The sequence below is a fragment of the Molossus molossus genome, unplaced genomic scaffold (assembly GCF_014108415.1).
Source record: "Molossus molossus isolate mMolMol1 unplaced genomic scaffold, mMolMol1.p scaffold_m16_p_13, whole genome shotgun sequence".
NCBI classification, from domain to species: domain Eukaryota; kingdom Metazoa; phylum Chordata; class Mammalia; order Chiroptera; family Molossidae; genus Molossus; species Molossus molossus.
This window is the reverse complement of record NW_023425348.1, coordinates 44,999,099-45,018,936: the sequence shown is the minus strand read 5'-3', so window position 1 is coordinate 45,018,936 and position 19,838 is coordinate 44,999,099. Positions and strand designations below refer to the sequence as shown.

The 19,838-nt window shown below is 39.7% G+C and overlaps 1 protein-coding gene across 10 annotated transcripts in view; it reads right to left on the bottom strand.

Annotated features, from left to right (window-relative positions):
• The window catches only part of C2CD3 (C2 domain containing 3 centriole elongation regulator), a 156,216-nt gene that overhangs the window by 119,914 nt on the left and 16,464 nt on the right, over positions 1 to 19,838 (bottom strand). For 7 of the 10 annotated variants that reach the window (XM_036258605.1, XM_036258603.1, XM_036258602.1 and 4 more), the window contains 2 exons: positions 14,934 to 15,157; positions 13,381 to 13,628 (listed from right to left, as the gene is read on the bottom strand). In XM_036258605.1, the coding sequence (XP_036114498.1) occupies positions 13,381 to 13,628; positions 14,934 to 15,157 (472 nt within the window). Of the gene's footprint in view, positions 1 to 3,700; positions 3,725 to 13,380; positions 13,629 to 14,933; positions 15,158 to 17,624; positions 17,738 to 19,838 lie in introns of those variants that run through there. The other 3 variants (XM_036258609.1, XM_036258610.1, XM_036258611.1) reach the window with 3 other exon arrangements.

Sequence of the window (19,838 nt, the reverse complement as noted above, 5' to 3'; positions counted from 1 at the left end):
TCTCTCTGGACCCAAAGGCTGATGCTCTAACCACTGAGAAAACCGGCTAGGGCAGTATCACTGCTGTATGAAGATGGAAGGGGCCACGTGGTAAAAAAAATGTAGGCAGTCTCTAGGAGCTGAGTGACCCATGGCTGTAAACAGTAAAGAGGACCTCAACTTTTTCATTACAATGAAAGGAACAGAATTCTGTCAACAAGAATGACCTTGGAACAGAGATTCCAGATGAGAATTAGCTTGGCCGACACCTTGATTTTAGCCTAAAACCCAACCATACCTTGCTGGATTTCTGATTCACAGAACCGTGGGCTAATAAATGGGTGTTGTTTTAAGCCATTAAGTTTGTGGTAATTTGTTATATAGCAATAGGAAACTGATAGACCCATCAATGCCATACCCAAGAATACTAATTTGTTAACATTTCGATATATTCCTTATATAGGCATACCTTATTTTATTGCACTTCGCTTTATTGCACTGTGCAGATATTGTGTTTGTTTTTTTTAATCCTCACCTGAGGATATATATATTTTTATTTATCTTCAAAGAGAGGGGAAGGGGGAGAGAGAGAGAGAGAGAGAGAGAGAGAGAGAGAGAGAGAGAAACATCGACATAAGACGAACACATCGACTGGTTGCCTCCCGCAAGACCCCCATCAGGGTCGGAGACGAACCACAACTGAGGAACGTGCCCTTAGCCGGAATCAAACCCAGGATTCATTGGTCCGCAGGCTAACGCTCTACCACTGAGCGAAAACGGCCAGGGCCAGATACTATATTTTTTACAATTGAAGGTTTGTGAGGACCCTGTGTTGAGCAAGTCTATCAATACCATTTTTCCAACAGCATTTGCTCACTTTGTGTCTGTTACATTTTGGTAATTCTTGCAGTATTTCAACTTTTTCATCACTATTACATTTCTTATAGTGATCTATGATTAGTGCACTTTGATATTACTATTGTGATTATTTTAGGCCACCATAAACCACGCCCATATAAGATGGTGAACTTAATAAATGTGTGTGTTCTCACTGCTCCATCTACTGGTCGTTTCCCTCCCTCTCTCTCCCTCTCCTTAAGCCTACCTATTCCCTGGGACAACAATATCAAAATCAGGCCAATTAATAATCCCACAATGGCCTCTAAGTGTTCAAGTGAAAGGAAGAGTCAACTAAAACAGAAAACATCATTGTCTTATTTTAAGAAATTGCCACAGCCACCCCACCTTTAGTAACCACCACCCTGGTCAGTCAGCAGCCATCAACATTGAGGCAAGACCCTCCATCAGGAAAAAAAAGATTACAAGTCATTGAAGGCTTAAATGATGGTTAGTACTTTTTAGCAATCAAGTATTTTTTAATTAAGGTATATAAATTGATTTCTTAACATAATGCTATATAGACTTAACAGCACACTTTAAATAGGCTACAGAATAGTGGGAAAAAAAACAAAAACCCTTTTATATATGCACTGGGAAACCAAAAATTTCATGTGACTTGCTTTATTGTGGTCTAGAACTGAACCCGCAATATCTCTGAAGTATGCCTGTATTGTTTTCTATCTATGTATACATATACCAGTACTTTATTTATATATATAAAAGTTTTCTTTTGAAAAATGATATATATTATGTACACTGTTTTGTAACTGCTTAAAAAATTTTTTTTTTCTTTACTGATTCTTAGAGAGAGAGGAAGGGAGAGGGAGAGGGAGGGAGGGGGAGAGAGAGAGAGAGAGAGAGAGAGAGAGAGAGAGAGAGAGAGAGAGAGACATTGATGAGAGAGAACATTGACTGGCCATCTCCTGCATGCCCCCCATTGGGGATTGGGCCCACAATGTGGGCATGTGTCCTGACTGGGAATCAAACCGGCAACCTCTTGGTGCACGGGTTGACACTCAACCACTGAGCTACACGGGTTGGGCTATAACTGCTTTTTCACTTCACTATATGCATAATTTTTTTCTTTTTCTTTCTTTCTTTTTTTAATCCTTATTCGAGGACATTTCAGACAGAGTGGGAGGGAGAGAAGAAGGAAGAGAAAGAGAGAAACATCGACGTGAGAGAGACACATGGACTGGCTGCCACCCACTCAACCCCAACCAGGGCCAGGGACAAACTACAACTGAGGTACGTGCCCTTAGCAGAAACCGAACCCGGGTCTTTCTGGTCCATGGGCCGACACTCTTAACTGCTGAGCCAAACCAGCCAGGGCAACTTTTTTCTATGTAAATAATGGCTGCACAATATTCTATTCAGAATTCATTGTATTTTTTCTTTTTTTGTTAATCCTCACCCAAAGATAATTTTTCCATTGATTATTTAGAGTGGAAGAGAGGAAGGGAGCCAGAGAGAAACATCGTGAGAGAGACACATTGATTGGCTGCCTCAACACGACCCCGATTGGGGCCAGGGATAGAACCTGCCACCCAGCCCTTGATAAGAAATTGAACCCACAAGCCTTTGGTCTGCAGGCTGACACTCTAACCGCTGAGCCAAACCGGCCAGGGCTCATTGTATATATATTTTTATCTTCACCTGAGGATATGTTTATTGACTTTTTATTTTATTTTTTTTTTAGAGAGAGAAAGGGAAAGAAACAGTGATGTGAGAGAGAAATTGATCAGCTGCCTCCTCTATGCATGCTGACTAGGGATTGAACCCGCAATCTAGGTATGTGCCTTGACCAGGAATTGAACCCCAAACCTTTTGGTGTATGACACTCCAACCAAGTCACCTGGTAGCCAGGGCAATGTTTTTGTTTTAATTTTTAAAAGTCTCATTGAGATTCAGCCAGAAAATGGCTGTCTTGTTTATTTAGTGAGAAAGGGTGAAAAAAATACAGTCTGCTATTTTTGGAAGTTTGGCTAAAGAAGCTTGCTATGTGACAGGAAACCCTTTTCCTTTTAGTTTCTAGTTGGTACTTGGTTTTATTTGATGTAGTTAAAATTTCTTTAAATGAAGTGGGTCCACTCAATAGATGCTTTATGAATAAGACAGTTAATGATAAGCAGTGAAAATAATAAACTTTATTTGATTTCAGGACCATGTAGAAAAATAGTTTTTCTACTGATATCTGAAACAGTTCTAGAACAATAAGTAGCCTTGGTACTTGATGATCTAATCATACTTAACTATTTTCAATTTCTTAAATACAATACTTCCTTTGTGTTCTCAAAGCTCCAGGTATTGAATTCCATCAAAGAATTTATCATGCAGTGTTATAATTTTCTATCTCACCCCATCAACTTCTAGACTAGGTCTGGCTCTTGTTGGAATTTGTATCCTCAGTGTCTGGTACAGTACCTGGTCTCTATCAGGTATTTGATAAAATGTTTTAATAAATACTTCCACTGTTGCATGTATCACATATATTGTACTGTTTCTGCTTTAGAGTCTGTTTCCTTTACTAGGCTAAATTTCTTAAGGTCAGGGTCTATACTTTATTTATTATTCCCACCCCAGTACTCAAAATAGTGACTGATACAAAACAGGCACTCAAAAGATACTTTCTCAATAGCAGGTTTTAAAAGGGAAGTGAATATTAAGGAGAACAAGTAGGAAAAATCTGAGCACAGGTGGCCCATTAATCGGCCTCCAAGCGATTTCATTTTTGTAACTGCCATTCTTGCAAAAGTTTCTCTAAAGTCTAAGGCATGGTAACAAAAATATCTCCCCATCTTAGGAGGAAGCTGGTACTTACACTGTAAGAGCTGTCATGGCATCTTCCCTTACCTCAACCCAATAATCATTTCCTGAACACAAAGGAAGAGAACTCAAGTGAGTTTAGGACAAATGTTTCCCTTATGTACTTCCAACATGCCATGGGCACAGCTCCTGCTAAACACGTGAGGTATAAAGCTTCTGGTTTTTGTTACAACTTCTTGCCATCTATTCTAAACCCTCAACTCTTAGAAGTGGATGTATAGTTAGAAGGCACTTATCTTCTTTAGAGCTTTACTCTGTTACCTTCTGAATGAGGCCTTCCATTGTCACACTATGTAAAACTAACATTCCCTCCTCGCACTTTTCTTGCTTCACATTTTCCTACTGCTATTATCACCACTTAACACTACATACTTATTTAACTAGTTGATCACTGGTCTTCCCATCTAGAATATAAGATCTATAAGGTAGGAGTGTGTTTTGTTTTGTTTTTAATTTAAATTGCTGTATACCTACAAGAATGTGAGACATTTAATAGGTGCTGAAAAAAATAACTTCTTCACACCAACTTACACCAAACACGAGAATAAACTCAAACTGGATAAAAAACTTTTAACTTGTGAATCCATAAAAATTCTAGAAGAAAATGTAGGCAACAGAATCTCAGACTTCATATGCAACAGAATTTTCACTGATACAACACCTAAGGCAAGAGAAACAAAGGAAAAAATGAACACATGGGACTACATCAAACTAAAAAGCTTCTGCACAGCAAAAGAAACAACCATCAAAACGAAAAAGGATCCTACTATATGGGAGACCATAATTGCCAATGATGTATCAGATAAGGGGTTAATTTCCAAAATATAGTATTCATACAACTCAACAAAAGGAAAACAAAGAACCCAATTTAAAAATGGGGAGAGGACCTAAATAGACACCTCTCCAAAAAGGACATACAAATAGCCAAGAGACATATGAAGAAATGCTCAACATCACTACTCATCAGAGAGATGCAATTAAAACAACAATAAGGTATCACCTAAAACCTGTCAGAATGGCCACCATCAACAAATCATCAAACAAGTGTTGGTGAGGGTGTGGAGAAAAGGGGACTCTAGAACACTGCTGGTGGGAATGCAGACTGGTGCAGCCACTGTGGAAAACACTATGGTGTTACCTCAAAAAGTTAAAAACTGAACTGCCATTTGACCCAGTGATCCCACTTCTAGGAATATACCCTAAGAAACCTGAAACACTGATCAGAAAGAATATATGTACCCCTATGTTCATAGCAGCACTATTTACAATAGCTAAGATCTGGAAACAACCCAAGTGTCCATCAGTAGATGAGTGGATTAAAAGGCTGTGGTACAGGATTTGAGAAGATGGCGGCGGCCAGGACTAGAGTGAGGTGAGTATGTGAGAGAGTGAGCTAGTATGTGAGAGAGCGTGAGTGGACGTGAAGGTGGATAACCAAACTTGCACAGTGCAGAGACGCGGAGCAGAAGGTTCCTGTGCTGTGGACAAAGCAGACAGCTACCGCGGTAAGAGGCACTTCAGGGCACTTCTCCCTGCGCTGCAGGGAGGTCCCACCATTTTGGAAGATCCCGGGTCTTCCCTGGGAGGAGGCAGTGGGAGCAGCTAGGGCCCAGCAACCTGAGCCCACCAGCGCACCAGGCACCATCAGACCAGTGGACACTCTGTCAACACAGACCACTGCACAGTAGTGAAGCTCCCAAGGTGCCAGTCTCAGAAGCCGCAAACAGCCAGGAGCTCAGCATCATCCCGCATAGTAGCAGCCCGATCAGAGTGGAGATATACCCCCAGGAACAAAGGCTGGGGAGCAGACATCCATCCCCAGGCAACAGAAGCACAGACCAGTAGCTGAGACCCATACCCAAAAACTATAGCAAAAGTTGAGCAGTAGTTGAGCCCCATGGGGCAGCAGCACTCCCCAGCCACCAACGGCAGGAACTGGGGCACCAGAGAAGCCTGTGTGACCCAGTTGCCCACAAGAGCGGTGGGAAGCTGGAGCCAGAGAGGGACTAGTACAATCGAGCTACCCTCCAGCAGAACCTGCAGGGTGCAGAAGCACCAGAGAGGCCTGTGCGATCCAGCAGGGACTGTGCAATCTAGATACCAATGGGACCTGCGGGGTGCTAAAACACCAGATAGCCTATGCGACCCAGCAGAGACTGTGTCATCCAGTTACCAGTGGGACCTGCAGGGTGCAGGGGCACCAGAGAGGCCTGTACGACCCAGCTGTGCACGAGACAGGTTTAGAGGATGTGAAAATGGAGGTGAAGTGAATGGAAGCTACACAGATGATCTTCTAGGACCAAACAGGAATTACAACTAAAATAAAGACAAATCCTCGGAAAAAGCAGCAGGACAGGACCATGTAACCAGGGACACTGGCAGGATCTGCGGAGGTGCGAGAGGATGGTAGGCTGAGAGCCCACAGACAGCAGCAGTCTTAGCTGTGAGCAATACACTTGGGGAATAAAGACCAAGCCCACTCCACAGTGCAGAGAGCCAGGACAGAGCGCTAAAACAGCCACAGCTACTCACCTGGGGGCTACGACAGAGGGAGGGTAGACTAGACTGGAACTCTGTGGGGACACCCGAGATTTGGAGGGCACTCGGAGTTTTTGCTGAGTTGCGGCCACAAAGGATGGTGGCCAGTGTGCTCCTTCCCAGAGCTGTAAAAAAAAAGCAGCAGCACCCCCCTCCCCAGCCCCTGAGATTCAGCCTTTCCCAGGTGAGGCAAAGAAATGCAAGTTGAAACTCATTAACAACCAGCATCTATCCCACCCTCTGGAAATCCCCTTATGCAGAACACCAGGGCTGCACCTAAGGCACTGAATAACTGAGACTACTAGCTGAAAAAGGTAGAGAATAACTGAACCTTTCCTAGGCTTGCAAATCTACCCAGGAAAGTAAGACTTGACAGTGGTGTTTAACATGGGCCCTCCCAGGCTCATCCGAACCCAGTAGAAGGAGCCCCAAACAGTAGAACACCAACACCCACAGGGACAATTTAGCAGGCTCCAAAACCCACTGAGATAGCCAAAATGGTGAAACAGAGAAACAAATCCCAAATGAAAGAGCAAGAGAACTCTATCGAAGATGACATAAATGAAATGCAGTTAAGCAAATTATCAGAGGTAGATTTCAGAGTCATGATCTTGAGGAAGCTCAACGGCATGAATAAGGATATCAGCACCATGAGTAAAGATATAGAAATATTGAAAACCATCCAAGTGGAAATGAAGAATGACATAGCAGAAATTAAGAACACATTGGAAGGACTAACCAGTAGATAGAGGAAGCTGAGGACCAGATCAGTGGATTAGAAAACAGGGTTGAAAAAAATCAACCAATCAGAAAACCAAAAGGAAAAAAACAATTAAAAAACAGGAAGATAGCTTAAGGGAACTGTGGGACAACTGGAAACGTAATAAAATTTGCATCATCAGAGTCCCCGAAGAGGAAGAAAATGGGCAAGGGTTAGAGCATATATTTGAAGAAATAGTGACAGAAAACTTTCCTAACTTGGTGAAGGAAGAAGGCATTCAAGTTCAAGAAGCACAGAGAATCCCAAGTAAGAAGAACCCAAACAGGCCCACACCAAGACACATAGTAATTAAAATGCCAAAAATTAAAGACAAAGGGAGAATCCTAAAGGCAGCAAGAGATAAGCAATAGGTTACCTACAAAGTAAACCTCATAAGGCTCTCAGTTGACTTCTGAACAGAAACACTACAGGGCATAAGGGAGTGGCATGAAGCAATCAAGGTCATGAAAAACAAGGATCTCAATCCAAGACTACTCTACCCAGCAAGGCTATCATTCAAAATAGAAGGTCACATAAAGACCTTCCCAGACAAAAAAAGGCTAAGGGAATATTAACACCAAACCAGCACTGCAAGATATGCTAAAAGGACTGCTGTAACTAGTAAAAGAAACAGAAAGAAAAATAGAACGACACTAAACAAAAATGGTAATAAATAAGTACGTATCAATTATCATCTTAAATGTGAATGGTTTGAATGCTCTGATAAAAAGACACAGAGTAGCTGACTGGAAAAGAAAGCATGACTCACATATATGTTGTTTACAAGAGACCCACCTCACAACAAAAGACTCACATAGGCTGTAAGTGAAGGGATGGAAAAAAGTCTTTCAAGCAAACAGAAAGGAAAAAAAGGCTGGGGTAGCAATACTCATATCTGATAAAGTAGATTTCAAAATGATGGCCCAAACTAGAGACAAAGAAGGCCACTACATAATATTGAAAGGATCTATCCAACAGGAAGATACAACCTTGGTAAACACATATGCACCCAATATAGGAGCACCAAAATATATTAAAAATCTTCTGAAGGACTTCAAAGGAGAAATCGACAGCAATATAATCATAGCAGGGGACTTTAATACCCCGCTGACATCACTGGATAGATCATCTAGACAAAAAACTAACAAGAAACAAACACAGACTCTAAATGAAGCACTAGATCAAATGAATTTAATAGATATCTACAGAGAATCACACCCCAAAACTGCAGAATTCACATTCTTCTCAAGTACACATGAGACATTCTCAAAGACAGACCACATGTTAGGACACAAACTAAGTCTCTACAAGTTCAAGAAGATTGAAATCATGTCAAGCATCTTCTCAGATCACAATGGCATGAAACTAGAAATTGATTGCAACAAGAACATGCAAAGACATTTGAACACATGGAGGCTAAATAGCATGTTATTAAACAATGAATGGGTTACCATGGAGATCAAGAAAGAAATTGAAAACTTCCTAGAAACCAATCAAAATGAACACTCATCAACACAAAATCTATGGGATGCAGCGAAAGCAGTTCTGAGAGGCAAGTTCATAGCACTATAGGCCTACCTCAAGAAACAAGAAAAATTTCTAATAGATCATCTAACCTCACAACTTAAAGAACTAGAAGGCAAACAAAAGGAAAACCCCAGAGCAAGTAGAAGGAAGGAACTAGTAAAGATCAGAGCAGAAATAAATGACATGGTGTCCAAAAAAACAATTCAAAGGATCAATGAAACAAAGAGCTGGTTCTTTAAAAAGATAAACAAGATTGATGGACCCTTAGCTAGACTCACCAAGAAACAGAGAGAAAACCCAAATACACAAAATCAGAAATGAAAGAGGAGAAATAATAACTGACAACAGAAATACAACGGATTGTGAACAAATATTATGAACAATTATACGGCAATAAATTCGACAATCTAAGCGAAATGGACAAATTCCTAGAAACACATAGTTTCCCAAAACTGAACCGCGAAGAGATAGAAAACTTGAACAGACCAATAACAACTAAGGAAATTGAAGATGTAATCAAGACTCTCCCAGCAAACAAAAGCCCGGGCCTGGACGGCTTCATGGGGGAATTTTACCGAACATTCAAAGAAGAACTAATACCCATTATTCTCAAACTATTTCAAAAAATTCAAGAATAAGGAAGACTTCCAAATTCGTTTATGAGCCCAGCATAATTCTAATTCCAAAACCAGAAAAAGACACTACAAAGAAAGAAAACTACAGGCCAATATCCCTGATGAACATAGAAGCCAAAATCCTGAACGAAATACTAGCAAATCGAATCCAGCAATGCATCAAAAAAATTTATTCACCATGACCAAGTGGGATTCATCCCAGGGATGCACGGCTGGTACAATATTCGCAAATCAATAAATGTGATACACTATATAAACAAAATGAAAGATAAAAATCACATCATCATATCAATAGATGCTGAAAAAGCATTCGACAAAATCCAGCACCCATTTCTGATAAAAATGATCAGCAATCTGGGAATGGAGGGATCGTCTCTCAACATAATAAAGGCCATCTATGAAAGACCTAGAGCCAACATCATACTCAATGGGCAAAAACTAAAAGCATTTCCCTTAAGAACCGGAACAAGACAAGGATGCCCAATTTCACCAATCTTATTTAACATAGTACTGGAAGTTTTAGGCACAGCAATCAGACAGGAAGAAAAAGTAAAAGGGATCCAAACTGGAAAGGAGGAGTGAACCTGTCATTATTCACAGATGATATGATACTATACGAAGAAATCCCCAAAGACTCCATCAAAAATTTACTAGACTTAATAAATGAATTTGGCAAAGTAGCAGGATACAAAATTAACATCAAGAAATCGACAGCATTGTTTTTTTTTTTAATTTTTTATCCTTAGCCGAGGACATTTTTTTGTTTTTTGTTCAAATAGAGTGGGAGGGAGAGAGAGGAAGAGAGAGAGAAAGAGAAACATCAATGTGAAAGGGACAGATCGGGTGGTTGCCACCACACCACCCAACCAGGGCCAGGGACAAACTGCAAATGAGTTATATGCCCTTGGCGGGAACCCACCCCAGGACTCTCTGGTCCGCGGGCTGCCGCTCTAACCGCTAAGCAAAACCAGCCAGGGCAGGACGACATTCTTATACACCAATGATGAAATCACAGAAAGAGAAACTAAAAAAAAATCCCATTTACCATTGCAGTTAAAAAAAAAATTAAGATACCTAGGAATAAACTTATCCAAAGAAATAAAGGACCTATTTGCAGAAAACTACAGGTCACTGAAAAAAGAAATAGAGGAAGATATAAAAAAGTGGAAGCACATACCTTGTTCATGGATTGGAAGAATTAACATCATTAAAATGTCCATACTACCCACAACAATCTATAGATTCAATGCAATACCCATCAAAAATACCAATGACATACTTCACAAAACTAGAACAAATACTTCAAAAGTTCCTATGAAATCAAAAAAGACCCCAAACAGCCACAAAAATCTTGAAAAAGAAAAACAAAGTTGGAGGGATCACATTACCAAATTTCAGCTTATACTACAAAGCCACTGTAATAAAAAAAAAGCCTGGTACTGGCACAAGAACAGGCAGATAGATCAATGGAACAGAATAGAGAACCCAGAAATGGACCCAAGACAATATGCTCAATTAATATTTGACAAAGGGGGCAAGGGCATACAGTGGAGTAAAGACAGCCTCTTTAACAAATGTGTTGGGAAAACTGGACAGCTACATGCAAAAAAAAAAATGAAACTAGACCATCAACTTACACCATACACAAGAATAAACTCAAAATGGATAAAAGACTTAAATGTGACCCGTGAATCCATAAAAATTCTAGAGAAAAATGTAGGCAACAAAATTTCGGACATCATACGCAGCAGAATTTTCACTGATACATCACCTAAGGCAACAGAAACAAAGGAGAAAATGAACACATGGGACTACATCAAACTAAAAAGCTTCTGCACAGCAAAAGAAACCACCACCAAAATGGAAAGGCAACCCACTGTATGGGAGAGCATAACTGCCAATGATACATCAGGTAAGGGGTTATTTTCCGATATATATGTAGAGTGCTCATACAGCTCAACAAAAAGAAGACAAAGAACCCAATTAAAAAAATCGGCAGAGGAACTAAATAGACACCTCTCCAAACAGGACATACAAATGGCTAAGAGACATATGAAGAAATGTTCAACATCACTAATCATCAGAGAGATGCATTTAAAACAACAATAAGGTATCACTTCACATCTGTCAGAATGGCCGCCATCAACAAATCAAACAAGTGTTGGTGAGGAAATGGAGAAAAGGGGACTCTAGTACACTGCTGGTGGGAATGCAGGTTGGTGCAGCCACTATGGAAAACAATATGGTGTTACCTCAAAAAATTAAAAGTTGAACTGCCATTTGACCCAGTGATCCCACTTGTAAGAATATACCCTAAGAAACCAGAAACACCAATCAGAAAGAATATATGTACCCCCATATTCATAGCAGCACTATTTACAATAGCAAAGATCTGGAAACAGCCCAAATGTCCATCAGTAGACAAATGGATAAAAAAGCTGTGGTACATATACACAATGGAGTACTATTCAGCTGTAAAAAAGAAAGATCTCTTATCCTTTGAGTCGACATGGAGGGACCTGGAAAGTATTATCCTAAGCGAAACAAGCCAAACAGAGAAAGACAAGTATCATATGTTCTCACTTATTTGTGGAATATAAAGTCTGAGGAATGGGGTAGTCCCAGAGACGTGGAAGTGGGGTACAGACTGACAATCCCCAGAAGAGGGGTTGGGGGGAAGAGATAAACCACAGAACTTATATGCATGTATGCATGAACAATGGACATGGACAAGAAAGCTGGGGACAAGGCGGTGAGGGAGGAATGGGGGGTATCAGTGGGGGAAAAAGGAGAAACATCTGTAACAAAAATAAATTAATTAATTAATTTAAATAATAAAATAAAAATGCTGTGGTACATGCACACAATGGAGTACTATGCAGCTGTAAGAAAGAAAGATCTCTTATCCTTTGAGATGGCATGAAAGGACCTGGAGAGTATTATGCTAAGTAAAACAAGCCAAGCAGAGAAAGACAAATATCACATGATCTCACTTATTTGTGGAATATAATGAACTAATCAAACTGCTGAACAAAATTAACCCAGAGACATGGAGGTCGGGTACAGACTGACAAGCCTCAGAGGAGTGAGGGTTTGTGGGGGAAGAGATAAACCACAGAACTTACATGCATTTATGCATGATCAATGAACATAGACAACAAAGCTGGAGATGGGGTGGTGGGGAAGGGGAAGAGGGTGTCAATGGGAGAAAATGAGAAACATCTGTAACAAAAACAAATTAATAAATAAAAAATTTAAAAAAAAACTGGTTAATGAGTAGACAGATATCTTTCTCAAAGTCTGGTGCTCAGGTCTATACAAAATATTCTAAGTGTGAGCTGACAAGTGCTGAGTACAGTGGGACAGTTTTCTTTCTTATTAATGTAGCCTAGGTTGCATTAAAGACTAAAATTAATAGATTATAATCAGAGTACATTTTTAAAAACAGGGTATCAGAGACATTTCAGTTTACCAAATATAAACAAAATTTCTTCATTAAAAAATACCCTTACTAATGTAAGTTATGTACCCAAATAGTTATTTAAAAGAATTTTCTACTAATGCTGCAGATATTCTACTTTGGAAATTTTACTTGTGAGGATGGAGACAAATTCCTGTCATGCTCTCAATGTCACAGAAATATATAATTGACCATAATAGTGTTAGCTATGTTAGCTACCTCGTTTGCTTTTAGAGTATCACTCCCTAACATGAGATAATCTGATCTAGTTCCTATATGCTTTTTTATGTCAGTCTAAGCCTTGACATAGGTAAAGTAACTGCTTTCTACTTCTGTTTGCCTGTAAGTCATATTTAAATTCCTAGGCTTAAGATCAGCAGTTGCTGTGCACTGACTGTTCCCACTCAGACCAGTTTTCAGAATGTGAAACAGATTTAGTTCTAGCTTCTGCACAGTCATACAAGTAAATACTGACAATGAGACAAAATCTTATTTGCCTCAAATTTGAGAACAAATAAGAACTACTAGGCTTTACTCCATCACCAGGTTCCTTCCCTATACCTACAATTATAAGCACCTACTATTTAGAAGAAACTTAGTTGTTTAACAGAGCTGCCTTCAAATGGTGAGAAATTCTGGGCTTTTTTATTTGGCTATTTAGTTCAAGCAGAAGTTTTGGTTCTCTTTGTAGGCTGGCTAATAAGAAGTGCAATCTCAGTAAATATAGTTTAATCTCAGTTCACAAATACACATACCGGAAAGAAGGTCCTTGGTAGGGGGATTGTTTGAAGAAAGAATGCATGCGTCACTGTGACTCTTGGCAACTGTCCTAATTTGAGGCTGGAATTCAGAACTGTTGAGAAGAGACATCTGCTTCTGTGGGGCTTTGCCTTTCAGAGTCATAGACTCCAGACTCTGTCCTGAATCAAGATGGTGCTGTAGTCCAAAAAAAGAGTCCTTTATTGTATCAGAGTTCTCTGCAAAGTACAAGTGGTCCTTTCCCCTGTTTTAAAATAAAAAACATCAGCAGCTTATTATCCATTATGGTAACATTCTACTTTGTCAAAGACAAAATGGATCAGTGGTTTACAGCAATAGCAGTGCAGCTTAGATTTTGTAATCTGTTTTTCGGGTCCCAAATGAAATAAATAACAAATGCTTTACCTACTATTGTGTGGTTGTCCCTAAACTGAGACAATTAAATAAAGAGCCCAGTGCTGGGCATGATACAAATACTTCATACTAATTTAAAATCAAAAGCTATTCCTCTTACTCTATTCTATTTCACAAAATATTGCCTTTCCCTCTTTCCTCATGGACATCTATCATGTCTGTATATGACTTAGTCATAATTATTTATTTGTATTTCGGCCTCCCCACTAAACTGTAGGCAGACTCAAAAACAGAAATCGTGTCTTATTAATTTCTTTATTTTATTTTTCAATTACAATTGACATTCAATATTTCATATTAGTTTTAGGCATACAGCATAGAGGTCAGATGATTATATAACTTAAGAAGTGATCCCCTGCCCCCAATAATTCCAGTATCCACCTGGCATCATGCATAGTTATTACAATATTATTAACTATACTCTCTATTCTGTATTTAAAATCTCTGTGACTATTTTGTGTCTTATTATTTTAAAATACGTTTTGCCCTGGCTGGTTTGGCTCAGTGGCTAGAGTGTCAGCCTAAGGATCAAAGAGTCACGGGTTCGATTCCGATCAAGGGCATGTAATTCTTGGTTGCAGTTCGGTCCCCCGCCCTGATCAGGGTTGTGTGGGAGGCAACCAATCGATGTGCCTTTCTCACATCGATCTTTCTCTCTTTCTCTCCCTTCTTCCCTCCCTCTCTCTCTCTCTCTCTCTCTCTCTCACTCTATCTGAAGATAAATGAAACAATATCCTTGGGTGAGGATTAAAAAAAATGCTTTTACTGATTTTTAGAGAGAGAGAGAGAGAGAAAGAAACATCAATGAGCACCAATTAGCTGCCTCCTATACACCCCCTACTGGGGATTAAGCACACATCCGAGCATGTGCCCTGACTGGGAATCAAACTGGTGACCTCTTGGTCCACAGGTCAATGCTCAACTACTGACCCACATTAGCTGGGCATGTATATTTCTTATTAATTCCTATTCCCAGCACCTGGTACTGGGCAAGGAACACGGTAGGTATTTAATAGTTATTTACTAAATGAGTGACTACCTTTAGTCTTTTATCCAATCACAAAATGAAAGATAAAAATTATGAGTGCAATGGGAATTAGCTGACAGATTGACTGGTATTAGGTGTGGTAAATACCTTGGAGTGGTTGATCTACTACTGTTGGCTGTTAGTTCTTTTCCATTAATTTTGGTGGTAGGTATCCTATGAGGTCTTGATGGAACCATGAACTGGTTATTGCTTGGTTCAGTATATTCTCTGAATCCCTCCTGAGGTAAAAGCACTTTTTCTGTCATGTCAGTGGTAAGAGGAGGACTGTAGCTGTCATAAGTTTCTGACAGAGGCTCCAGGGCAAGTGAGACCTGAAAGAGACATATAATATATCTGATCTTGTCTTTAGTATTGACTAATTTTAAGACTCCTTACTTATGAATTAATGGCCCTAATTCCTTACTGGACCAAGTTCAAATTCCTGCCTACCTCAGAAGCTCATCTCTCTCTCACTGTTCTCCCCTCCTCCAACCCTCTCTTCTAGATATACCAATTACTCAGGGTTGTCTAAATGTACCTTATATTCATTACCTTATGCCTTTGTATATGCAATTTCCTCAGTATTACTTATTCTGTGTAAACTTCTTTGTATCCAGGAGGAGATTTCATGGCCACTCCCTTCTTCATGTTTCTACTTATTCTGTGTCTATCCATCAATATAACCACCATTTATTGAATAATTTATTACAGGCCAGAAGCTGTGCTAAGTTCCTCACACAGAGAAGCTCATGTGATGGTATACCTCTGTCAGAAAAGTATATTACCCTAATTTGAAGATTAAAAAAAAAGAGAGGGGCTTAGAGGAGGTATTTGTAATTTGTAGCTTATTTTTCATCCTGATTATAATATGAATTCCTTGAAGACATGGACTGTCATATTCATTTTTCTGTGGACTAATTAGCATAGTACACAGTGTACAAGTCTAGTACACCTAATAATGTCTAATGGACTAAACAATAAAAGACTGACATAACACCTTCTATGTCATCATTGTTAGTTATTTGAGAAAAATAAGGCCCTAGTTCTATGTTGGGGGTAAGGTAGAGTGAGGAGGGAGAAACACCTAGATTTAAAGTAATCACTTAGAGTTTCCTTTATCATTTCATTCCTGTGAGTTTAGGTTCTCTATTAAAGGGCTTTCCAGTCCTCTGAAAGGCCTAGTGGAATAATAAAAAATTAAATAGATCCTAGAGCACAACTCTACAGAAGAAAGTAGATACTCCCAAAGAAAAGAATGGTGGTATTGAAAGTTCAGTTATGATGACCAAAAAAGAAGGAGGAACTGTTTAAGCAACCAAAAAGAATAAAACAACAAAAATGAAAGACTGCAGTTAGATGTTTTAAGATGTCTCTGGGAAGGTCAATGAAATGATCTGTGCAGAGAAACTGCCAAGGCACAGGCTCAGTAAAATACACTTGGGTGTTGATGAGAATTTTGTTCATAAACTAGGTAACATAAAGTCTTTTAAATCTATTCATCATCAAGATTTTCTACAAAGACAACAGACAGGAATGCAGTGGGATAAATACTCTGTGCAATGATCATTGTAATAGTATCACAGAAAATCTAGGCTGCCCAAATGTAAATGTAAGCAAGGGTTCCCTTGCCATTTATCACTTGCAAATGTATTCTAGAAACAAAGGAGACTCTGAGAATAAAGGTTGTGTCCCTGGCCTTAACAATGACATGCTGGCTAGCCAGTGAGTTTTGCTCTTTATCTAAGCAGACCTGAACTAGTCACAAAACAGCTCACAGGCCTGTACTACCAGGAGCCCCTGAAGAAAAAAGGTCCAGGTACCTGCCACCCCCATCTTATAATGAAAACACAGTTGCTGCCCTACTCCTCTGTTCAGTTAACAAATATCTGTTGATACTAGCTCAGCCCTGGGCTCTGCTACTTGCCAGAGGCAAAGAGATAAATCATGAAATCTGACCCAGAGGATCACAGTATGTTGGAGGGGAACTTGAAGTAATTTTAATCCAAGATGGTGGGTTCTGAAATAAGGATGTGTACTGGGTACTACGGGAACACTAAAGAGGGGTCTGGGCTTGGGGAAGAGGTAAGGAAGGTGTGCCAGGGATGGTTTCTAGTAAAAAAATATAAACATGTGAGTTTAGAATTTTAAATATGAATGAGGCAGATAAGGCTGAGGTGGGTTGAGGTAAAACATTCAGGCAGAGGACAGAGCCTGAGTCAAGCTTTGGAGGGATAAAACAGAACATTGTTCCAGCAATTCCTACCAGTCCACGGGGTTTTCACTAACTCCTCTGCTTCTACATAATGTACTCAACATACCCTTGCATTCATCTCCCAGATCGTCACTCCTGTCCACCTCAGCCATGTTCTTCCCCAATTGTTCACCCTTGTGTTTATTCCTCTGCTAACTTCCCTTCATTGAGTTCTGTAGAACTTCTATTTTTTTCTTTTAATCCTCACTGGAGGATATGTTCATTGTTTGTTTGTTTTGTTTTTTGAGATAGGGGAAGGGAGGGAAAGAGAGAGAGAGATTGATTGTCTTCTATATGCACCCTGACCAGAGATGAAATCCACAACCTAAGTATGTGTCCTGACCAGGAATCTAACCTGCAACCTTTTGGTGTATGGGACCAAACTGAGCAACAAACTGAGCCACCTCACTGGGGCAAGAATTTCTGTTTTATACAAACTACCTTATTACTTTAACTGAACATCTCTTTCTTAAAATGTCCCCACTTCATCAGTCTTCTCCAATAGAAACTACTTCTTTCACAAGCCAGAATAAAGGAAGTTGACTTACTCCTTTCTAGTAGCATCTCCACACCATCATTCTATCTTCCAAAACCCTTATCATCCACAAATAACATGATTCTCACATCCATAACAGAACAATCTAAATGACACTCAGTCTTCTTCCAATGTCTCAAGGCTCTCCTTAACATGAAGCTGTCCACAATAATCTACTATACCTATAACATCCAACAGTATCAGAGACAGCATATTAGTATTTCTGTTTTTCAGACTTATGCTGGACAACACAGTATTTTTAAAAATTTTAAATTATTTAACAGTGCTTTTAAAAAATAAATTTTAGCCCTGGCCAGTTTGGCTCAGTGGTTAGAGTGTCGGCCTGCGGTCCTGAGAGACCGGGGTTCAGTTCCCGCTAGGGGCGCGTACCTCGGTTGCAGTTTGTCCCCGGCCCTGGTCGGTTGTGCGGGTGGCAGCCACTCGATGTGTTCCTTTCACATCGATGTTTCTCTCTCTCTCTCTGTTCCTCTCTCTCCCTCCCACTCTACCTGAACAAAAAATGGAAAAATGTCCTCGGGTGAGGATAAAAATAAATAAATAAATAAATAAATAAATAAATAAATTTTATGTAAAATTTTAGATTTCTGGCTTTTTTGGAAAAATCAGAAGATCCAACAATGCGAGGTCCCCATTCCAAAGTGGCAAAAATGAGTTGGATTAATGGTTTTAATCAGAGTATGTGCTCCAGTTGCAAAGTCCCTGGCCTTGTCCCAACAGGATGTGGAGTGACAACTGCTATTTATCATCACACTTGGTTTATTAAGAAAAAATTATTTCCTTACAGTAAAATGAACACTTTTGCATGTGTACACCTCTATAAATTTTAACTTATGTATAGATGCATGTAAACACCCCAATAACCAAACTATAGAACACTTTAATTACCCAGAAAACTCCCTGGTGCTATATCCTCTACTCACTTCTAACCCCTAGCAACAGATGACCTATTCTTGATCATTATAGTTTTGACTTTATAAGGATGTCAAATAAATGGAATCACACAGTATGTAAATTTTTGTGATGGGTTTCTTTCATTCAGCATAATGCTTCTAAGATTTATCCATGTGGTGCATGTTATCAACAGTTTATGTCTTTTTATCAGCTTAGTAGTATTCTATTATTAATATGGCTTATGACATTGATTTTCAAATGCTGAAATAGCCTTGCATTTCTGAGATAAACCCTACTTGGTCATGGTGTTGTTCTTTTTATACAATGCTGGAACCAACTTATTATTTTGTTGAGGATTTTTAGGCCTCGGTTTATTTTTAGGTCTAGGTCTTATACTGATATCAAGGTAGTGCAGGCCTCATAAAATAAGTTGAAAAGTATTTTCTTTCATTTTCTGTACAAGATTATAAAATTGGCACTATAACTTTTTTAAATGCTTGGAAGATTTCACCAATGAAATGATCTTGGGCAGATTTCTTTTTTTTTTTTAAGGTTTTACCTACAATTTCAATTTTTTTTTTTTAAATCCTTGCCTGAGGATATTTTTACATTTATCTTCAGATAGAGTGGGAGGTGGGGAGAGAGAGACACACCGACAGGTTGCCACCTGCACAACCCCAACCGGGGCCGCAACCGAGGTAAATGCCCTTGGCCGGAATTGAACTCCGGACACCCTGGTCTGCAAACTAAAGCTCTTATCTTCTAAGCCAAACCGGCCAGGGCACAAATTCAATTTCTTGCTTTTTTTTTTTTATCCTCACCCGAGGACATTTTTTGTTCAGGTAGAGTGGGAGGGAGAGAGAGGAAGAGAGACAGAGAGAGAGAAACATAGATGTGAAAGGGACACATCAAGTGGCTGCCACCCGCACGACCGACCAGGGCCGGGGACAAACTGCAACCAAGGTACATGCCCTTAGTGGGAACCGAACCCAGGTCTCTCGGGACCGCAGGCTAATGCTCAAACCGCTGAGCCAAACCGGCCAGGGCACAAATTCAATTTCTTTCTTTCTTTTTTTTTTTTTTTTCAAAAAATTTGATCCTGTAGGTTTATTTTTTTATTTTATTTTATTTTATTTTTTATCCTCACCCGAGGACACTTTTTCATTCTTTGTTCAGATAGAGCAGGAGGGAGAGAGAGAGAGAGAGAGAAGCATCGACATGAAAGGGACACATCGAGTGGCTGCCACCCGCACGACCAACCAGGGCCGGGGACAAACTGCAACCGAGGTACATGCCCTTAGCGGGAACCGAACCC